The sequence below is a fragment of the Formica exsecta genome, unplaced genomic scaffold (genome assembly GCF_003651465.1).
Source record: "Formica exsecta isolate Colony F162 unplaced genomic scaffold, ASM365146v1 scaffold775, whole genome shotgun sequence".
NCBI classification, from domain to species: Eukaryota; Metazoa; Arthropoda; class Insecta; order Hymenoptera; family Formicidae; genus Formica; species Formica exsecta.
This window is the reverse complement of record NW_021853543.1, coordinates 60,883-69,403: the sequence shown is the minus strand read 5'-3', so window position 1 is coordinate 69,403 and position 8,521 is coordinate 60,883. Positions and strand designations below refer to the sequence as shown.

At 32.2% G+C, this 8,521-nt stretch overlaps 1 protein-coding gene across 1 annotated transcript; it reads left to right on the top strand.

Moving 5' to 3' along the window:
* The first annotated feature begins 1,537 nt into the window (after positions 1 to 1,537).
* Positions 1,538 to 8,186, top strand: LOC115243978 (ubiquitin conjugation factor E4 A). Its single transcript, XM_029821312.1, has 14 exons — positions 1,538 to 2,541; positions 3,251 to 3,646; positions 3,727 to 4,053; positions 4,360 to 4,553; positions 4,635 to 4,745; positions 4,853 to 5,050; positions 5,114 to 5,231; positions 5,302 to 5,478; positions 6,203 to 6,348; positions 6,449 to 6,598; positions 6,725 to 6,968; positions 7,047 to 7,209; positions 7,311 to 7,515; positions 7,588 to 8,186. Exons 1-14 carry the CDS (start codon positions 2,005 to 2,007, stop codon positions 7,727 to 7,729), a joined length of 3,108 nt encoding a protein of 1,035 aa, XP_029677172.1. The 5' UTR covers positions 1,538 to 2,004; the 3' UTR covers positions 7,730 to 8,186.
* Positions 8,187 to 8,521: the final 335 nt, after the last annotated feature.

Here is an 8,521-nt window from a genome sequence, read left to right as displayed (position 1 = left end):
CTGCTTAAAATATAAAACAGAAATTAACTTCCATATAAATAAAATCTTTAATTTTATAAATTGAATTATTTAAATTTATCTATAATATATATCACATTAATGTATGTTATTATATATTATTACTGTAATTGATTTTAGTTTCGCCGTCAAACAAACATCAGAAAATGACGTCTCGTGGATGTGACATATCAACATCATTTTCGGGTCTCATGAGACCTAACTTTAGGATATCTAAGTGGTCATTTTGTGATCAAAATTTATCGTCATTATGACGTCAGTTTGCTACTTGGGATATGTTTCAGAAATATTTCAATAATATTACCGAAATATTGCTGAAATCTTTTAGCAAGGTTGCATTTGAACTGGTTGCGGACATTGAAACATTGCAGAAACGGTCGTGAAATATTTCTGTAATATTGTTGAAAGGTGTAATATTTCAAATGAAATATTGCAGCAATGTATCAGAAATATTATATGCCAAGTGGGTTTACAACCGATACTTCACACACTTTGACCATGTTTCACAGAATAATGATATCTGCAAAGATGAGGAATTTAATAAAAGTACATAAAAATATTTAATGATAAAATTCTCAATCGACACATACATATATAAAATTAAATAGAAATAGTACAGGTTATGGTATGATATAACTCTACACAACGTGTATATCTAAAATGTCTTAAAAATGTCTCAGAGATATTTAAAACGTTTTTTTTTAGAAAATAACATTACAAATATACTTTTTTCTCACTTACGTTACGCCGGTTGCGGTTAGTTTGCACGTAGGATTCACTACGGGACCAACATGGCGGTCAGCCAATCAGCGAGCGAGACGCTATTGCTTCTCTGATTATTTAGGACTAATCACATAAAGGGATTCATGGCAACGAAAAGGCCGATGAAATGGCCAGACGAGCAATTAAAGAAGGTATGGCTAATAATTTTAGGGTTCCATATTCCGATCTCTTTTCTATTCCCAAAGAAAAATTAGATTTTGATTTTGATGAATATATAGAGTATTGAGCACGATTTAAAGGTATCGCATTCTTTAAGAAAATCTACCAAAAAAAGTAGGAAACCATATCACACAAATCTTACTAGAGAAACTATTGTTACGATCTCCCGTATGCGAGCTAATCATTATAATCATTATAATCATAGTTTGTTTCGGAAAAAACTTAATCGAAGATGAGTCCTGTTCGTATGGATATCCCTTTCAGGACATCAATCACGTTGTATTTCATTACCCCAATACGCGAAATAAATCGTCACACCTGAGAATCGCTATTGCGAACTTGACTGATCCTCGGACTGATAACCTTTCCGATATCTCAAAAAATCCGACAAATAAAATATGTAGATTAATTATTGCCTTCTGCAAAGCATGTAATATGAATATTTAAAATTCCCGCCGCGCTACGTGGATACTCCATGGGTGCGTTCCGTTTCACGCATTGAGCGCATAGATCGCCTGGAAATCTATAGTTCACGTAATATATATTATAGATTTCCAGGCGATCTATGCGCTCAATGCGTGAAACGGAACGCACCCCATGATACAGCACGTTTCCTCTCCCTTGACCACCATCCTATATCGGAGTACACCCAGCACACCTCTCAGTTTCGGCACGCATTTCTATTATGTGATCTTAAATTACTGACAAGTTCACCGCGTTGAAATCTTTACATACCATATTATGACTATGAAAACATAACTGTACACACTGTACAGGGGAATATTCTCATTTAACGCCACTTTTGATCACATTATACGCAAAATTCTGGCCGTATTGACCCTCGTTCGAGCAGGAGCTATTCAAGAAAGAAGAAGAAGAAAAAGGGCAAATTTTGAAGAAGCCTAAATAGCCATAAAGAAGAAAAAACATACTGATATTGGAGATATCATGAGAAATAGCCTTCGAAATAATAACGAGAAGTGTTAATTTGTTTATAGTTTAATTATGTCAGTCACGGAAATTTTGTAAAAAAAAGTTACAACTATGTGCGACAATATAAAGGGTAATCCATTCGCTGGGTTATTTTCCACGGATAATGATGCTGTCTCATTCTCCTTTCAACATCAAACAGTTGCTGATGAAGGTAGCAATACTAATTACACAGGTCAATTGTCGGACACGATTAATGATAAATCTGAAAATGAAGAGGCAGAATCCAGAATTTTGGACGACAAAGTCCATCAGCTCATGGCACATGTATTTGGATTAACGCTGCGTCGAGATAGCGATAGTCCTGCACAAGGATCTCTGGTGTTCATTGATGCTGATTCAATTGAACATGCTGTCTTCGAGCGCTTGATGTTATCAGATCCCAAATCTACAGTGAAAAATATTGTACAAGATGCCGATGACCACATTGTTCAGACACAAGTTATAACTTACCTTTATGAATGTTATTGTCGATTAAAACATTATCAGATTAATAATGATTTGGAACATACTATAAGAAATGCTTGCCAAATTGTATTGAGAAATGTCAATACAGCTTTACAGGAGCCAGACTTGTTCCAATATCAGGAGGTATTTTATATTTTCTTGATAGAACAATATAATTCTGTGAGAAACATCTTTTAAAAAACAATTCTTGTTAAAACAAACTATATTAGCAACATGTACTGGGTGATTCAAAAGATTATTGACAAACTTCAGGAGCGTATAAAGGGATTGAAATATAGCAATCTTCGAGTAGGAACCCATTAATTCTCTGAAGTAATCCTGTTTTGGTACAAATCTGATTTGACGCCTCTTGATTACTCCTTTTGGAAGCATATCAAAAGCCTCGTTTACGAGACACTGGTGGACGATCCAGAAACACTTGTAGCCAGAATACTTGCAGCATCTGACATGCTCCGGGAGATGCCTGGAGTATTTGAGAAAATATGCCAGAGTTTCATTTGACAATGCAATGCCTGCATTGAATGTGGTCATCACTACTTTGAACACTCCTCCCTCCCTTTTTGTAATATTGTACGGTATTATTGTATTCATATAACCTTTGTTTAGTTATTAAATTTTGTACAAATTAAGATTATTTCTCTCATTGGCATGTTGTCCACAATGTAGTTCCTTACATTCAAAGGCTTGTACCAACTCAGAATTACTTCGGAGAGCATGAGTTCTTATTCGAAAGTTGCTATATTTCTATCCTTCTATACGCCCTTGAAATTTGTCAATAACCTTTTGAATCATCCTGTATATTATAATAATTATATATTTATTATTTATCCAGGTTCACAGTCAATTTGTTGCTTTATTTACGGATGATATTACATCAAAATCAGAATTACCATCATTTGTTAATGGTATAATAGAAGAATTGATAGTGGCAAATAGAGAAAGCGATATAGAAGATATAATTATAATGTCATTTGCTCCTGTTCTTGACATTGTTCATAAGGAGGCAGCTCAAAGTAATCTGTTTACTTTTCGTCAACAGTGGTTTGTTTTACTGCATATATTTTCCACTATTGAATCATTGGCAAAGCTGATAATTTGTCATAGCAGACCGAAAAATAATCAAGGTTGCGCATATTCAGATACATTATTAGGTGCATTCTTCAGCATAAGCTGCTTACCAAAAACAGCTAAAAATCCATACGATCTGTTCGATAAACCTCTACGGCAAGTACGGCAATTTTTTTTTATTAGTGGAGTAGTATTTTAAATTACAGAATTTTTACTTTATACATTGTTAAAATATCACAGCCAAATACAATCATGGAAGGTACCATATGGATAGCTATGAATAGCCTAAGCGAACAGTTACACAAAGTTTTTCATTCCTTATTGAAGTGCTCGACAGAAGTTCGTCATTTAACTCTGCATTGGCTGAGCAATTGTCTTCATACAAATGCAAGTAGAGGAAAACTTTGGAATTCTCACATGGAAGTGGGATTACTTGGGGTATTATGTGTGTCGGATGGTTTCATGCTGAATGTGAGCAATGTATTGCTACGTCTTTGCCAACCATTTTGTGTCAAATTTAATGATACCAAAATACCAAAGATAGATCCTACATATTGCAGTGCTGAGGTTGGTTTTTGAAAGTTTAACAAAAATTACATAATATTTATATACACTGACACATAATAGCAATGCCTGAAATAGCAAAATAAAGTATAGATGAAATGATATCATTACAGTCTTGAATGGTTTGAGAGTGAAATGGAGACGTTGCTATTATGTTATTAGAGTCTTATGCTATTATAAGGTTTCAATGTATAATGATTATTGTCACAAGCACTAGTTTAAATGTTGAATCTATATTTAATATATATACATATATTTAAGTAAATAAATGTGCTTCATTAATGCTATCATATATTTTTACATTTTTAGGTAAAGAATGAAACTGAGAGTTTACAACGTGGTATACATATGAAAGAATTGAGTTCAGAGACATGTTTGATACCAACTCCAGAAGGAGAAAATCGACCAATAGCACATTCATTCGGATTTGTAACAGAATGTTTTTTTCTTACACATCGTGCATTAGATCTTGGCTATAGAGTTATACTCGATAAATTTTTAAGGTATGGAAAAATAATTAGTCCTATAATTTCTTAAATAACTTAATAACATTGCAAAATATTTTATCATTTTTTATTCTGTAGGACAAATCAAGATTTGGCTAGGATACAAAGAGCTTACAACGATGCTCGAATCGGTGGTAGTTCAGAAGTGCTAGAGCTCATAACACAGCGAATGGAGACCGAGATGATAAAGTACATATAAACATATTATATATTATTACATATTACATATTACATATTACATATACATTTTCGATTTTTCTTTCATACATTATCATGCTTTATGTGTTATATTATAGATACTTGTCTCTTAAAGCGAGCCTTTTAATGCCAGAAATGTTGGAACACTTGGCAAAATTTCATGCAATGACAGCATTTTGGTTGATACAAATAAACTTGAATGTCGTAACTGATGAAGAAAACACGCAAAGCTTTGCGCCAAAGCAATATATACCAGTTACATTCCCATTACCAGAGACTGTCCCGATTACACTAAGGTACGAAATATACAATACTATAAATGCAACAAACAACTAAAATTGATAAGTTCATCTCTACAGGTGCATTCCCGAGTTCGTGGTAGAGAACACTATTGGATTCTTATGTTTTTTACGTCGCTTTAGTCCGAACACATTTGAGGAGCAGGGTTCCAGTTTTCTAAATCCGATTTTGACAGAAGTAAGTAAAGACATAATGAGCAGTACATCATCTTCGCGCAATTATTAAGTTTATATGTCGATTCCTTTAGATTATAGTTTTGATGGAGTCTCAACATCGTTTGTACAATCCACATTTGCGCGCTCGTTTAGCCGAAAGTCTGGAGGCACTTTTGCCGATTGCAGATGAAAGCGTTGTTCCAGCAGTACCCAACTTAGGAACATTCCATAGAGAACAATTGTTTCTTTCTCATCCATACAGACAACAAGTAAGCAGTATTCTACACATATGTAGAGTTCACTAACAAGCAGAGATAAAAAAAATCGAGTTTTTTAAAAATGGGGGAAGAAATTAAGTAAAGAACCAGTATTTTTGGGTAAAAGGACTGTTCTTTTGGTAATTTTGAAAGATAGTACTAGGTTTTTTGGAACAAAAGATGGTATGAAAATTAAATTAATTGTGTTGACTGGATCAGTAATCAATTTCAATGAATGTGACTGAGTTGATTACTACTTCGCATTTGTTTAATCAGTTGAGTTCGAATATTTTAAAACAAGTTATTTTTGATTTTTATAATTCAATGATATTTTTTGATGTTCTTTATTTTTAAAGTTTCATGAAAGTTAGAAGAAAGCTCTCTCAAGCATAGTTAAACTGTTGTTATTTTTGTTATTTTGTGGACTGCAATGAGAATAACATAAGACATGGAATCTGATATTTAATTTTAGTAAATTTGATATTCATTTTCCAAATCCGTGCATCATAGATTAATAAATAAGCACCAAAATTAGATTTTTGCTATAAATTTTTGAAAATGGACATTCTGAGTAATTAATGGGGTGAAAAATCCATTTTTGGAAGAATAAAAAACAGTTTTTCACCGACTTTTTTACCTAAAGTTTCTGTTTTTTTATTACCCTTTTAATCTCTACTAACAAGAGATGTATGTGCAGTTAACTTCTTTCTCTCATATGTTGTTGATTTGAAAATAGATAATTCCTAATTTGCTGCATGTATTTGTAAGTATCGAAATGACGGGGCAGAGTGTACAATTTGAGCAAAAATTCAATTATCGTCGCCCGATGTATATTGTAATGGATTATCTATGGAAGCTCGATGAACATCGTAGCACTTTTATGTATGTAAAATTATGGTATTTAATCACTATTTTCATTCTATATTTATAAAATTCGGCACCAGAAAGATGAAACACATTTTATTTAATTATAATGTGCCAGTGCTTTAGCTAAAGAGGCAGAAAACAACATGGAAGCAGTTCAGCCACCACTATTCTTACGTTTTATTAATCTATTAATGAATGACGCTGTATTTCTCTTGGATGAGGCCTTATCAAATATGGCACAGTTAAAACAAATGCTCCAAGCTAGGTATTTCTAAAAATTATATGATATATGATTTTCTTCTATTATACATTATCTTTTCTAAATCTATGGAATGCTTTGTAAAATATTTGCATTAAATATGTAAATGGCTCCGCTTTTTATAAATAAAAGGGAAAGCGGAGAATGGAATAAACTGCCGCCAAATGAACGTGAACAGCAGACAGGCTATCTTCAACACATTGGTATGATTGCCCGTTTTGATAATATTCTAGGCAGAAAAACTATACAAACAATAAAAATGTTGACTACTGAAATAAAATCAATCTTTTGCCATCCAACCATGGTGGATCGTATTGCTTCTATGCTCAATTATTTATTATTACAATTGGTGGGGCCAAATAAAAAAAATCTCAAGGTAATTTTTAAAGATTTGTGAATATTATGTTAAAAATGGTGTCATAATTTATTGTAATTTCACATCTATGAAATCTAGGTGAACGATCAAAAAGAATATGCATTTAATCCTGCAAATTTGGTGCTGAATATATGTGAGATCTACATTAATCTGAGCAAAAATGAAAGCTTTACACTAGCCGTGTCGCAAGACGGACGTTCTTACAGTCCAGAACTTTTTAAACTTGCTGACAATGTGCTTGGTAAGCATTTCTACATTTTTCCTAATATTATCTGCGATTTATCTATGCTAGGCGAATAAAAATGTAAAAATACATTTTTTTTTAATGTACATACGTCATAGTTCGTATTGGTGGTGTGGGAATCTTGGGAAATTTGGATCAATTCGCAAAGAACGTGGAAAAGGCTGCAAATCAAAAGCGAGAAGAAGATGAAATTTTGATTGGTATTCCCGACGAATTCTTGGATCCAATTATGTCAACCGTTATGACAGATCCTGTAATTTTACCATCATCAAAAATAACTATCGATCGTCAAACTATAGCAAGGTTAATATGCGAAATATAATAAAATATTAACATACATTAATACAAAATATTATATATGTCAATATATTTCAGACATTTATTGAGTGATCAAAGTGATCCTTTTAATCGATCTCCTCTTACCATGGACATGATAAAATCAAATATCGAACTTCAACAGAAGATACAAGAGTGGATCTCGCAAAAGAAACGAGAAAAGTTAAATGCTGATACATAATTTATCGTCAATTATTATTACATTACAATGGAACAATGTTAAAACATACGCGATCTTTGAGATCAACATTTTAAGGCATCAAAAACAATACATATCGATGATAATAAAAAGATTGTCGAAGAAAATCCGATTTTACGGCAATCACCAGTTTGAATTGATAAATAATAGAACTTTGATATATACTTTATTGTTTTACATTGTTGCATTGGAATCTTATCGTTCGCTGATGTTCGATTTGTCGATAATGATAGACAAAATTTTGTATACAAATTTGGCAAATGTAATTATGTACAGGATTGTAAACTAGTTTAGAATTACAATTATTTTAATAGCAATTCATAATCGAGATAAAATGTTATACACATAGATGGCACACAAAGAAATTGCTATTTCTAGAATTATTGTTTATTATATTTTACGTATTGTATAAAATAAAATATATTATTTATGAATGACATTTTTCAAACGATGTCAACTTTAATTTATATAGTTTAATTCCTAGAGACATACACACAAATCAATCTGTTAATGGCAATAATTTTTTTCTAATTCAAGGCTCTTGATTCTTCCATGACGTTATATTAAGTAAGTTATAAAAGCAAAAACAAGAAACTATAAATTTTTTTAAAATCAGATATACTGAAATAAATAATTATATATATATATATATATATATATATAGTGTCCCACAATGGAACAATTCGGAGGGAATTGTTCTAGAAGTAGAGGGGGAAGATTTTCCTTCAGGGCCTGGCAGCTAAGTATGAATGCCAATCATGATATTACACCAGG

Excerpts from the sequence above, each read along its gene's own strand:
- LOC115243978 (XM_029821312.1), top strand. The coding sequence starts at position 2,005 with ATGTGCGACAATATAAAGGGTAATCCATTCGCTGGGTTATTTTCCACG. Across the intron at positions 6,349-6,448 it reads GAACATCGTAGCACTTTTAT|TGCTTTAGCTAAAGAGGCAG; the intron begins GTATGTAAAATT and ends ATAATGTGCCAG. Across the intron at positions 7,516-7,587 it reads GATCGTCAAACTATAGCAAG|ACATTTATTGAGTGATCAAA; the intron begins GTTAATATGCGA and ends AATATATTTCAG.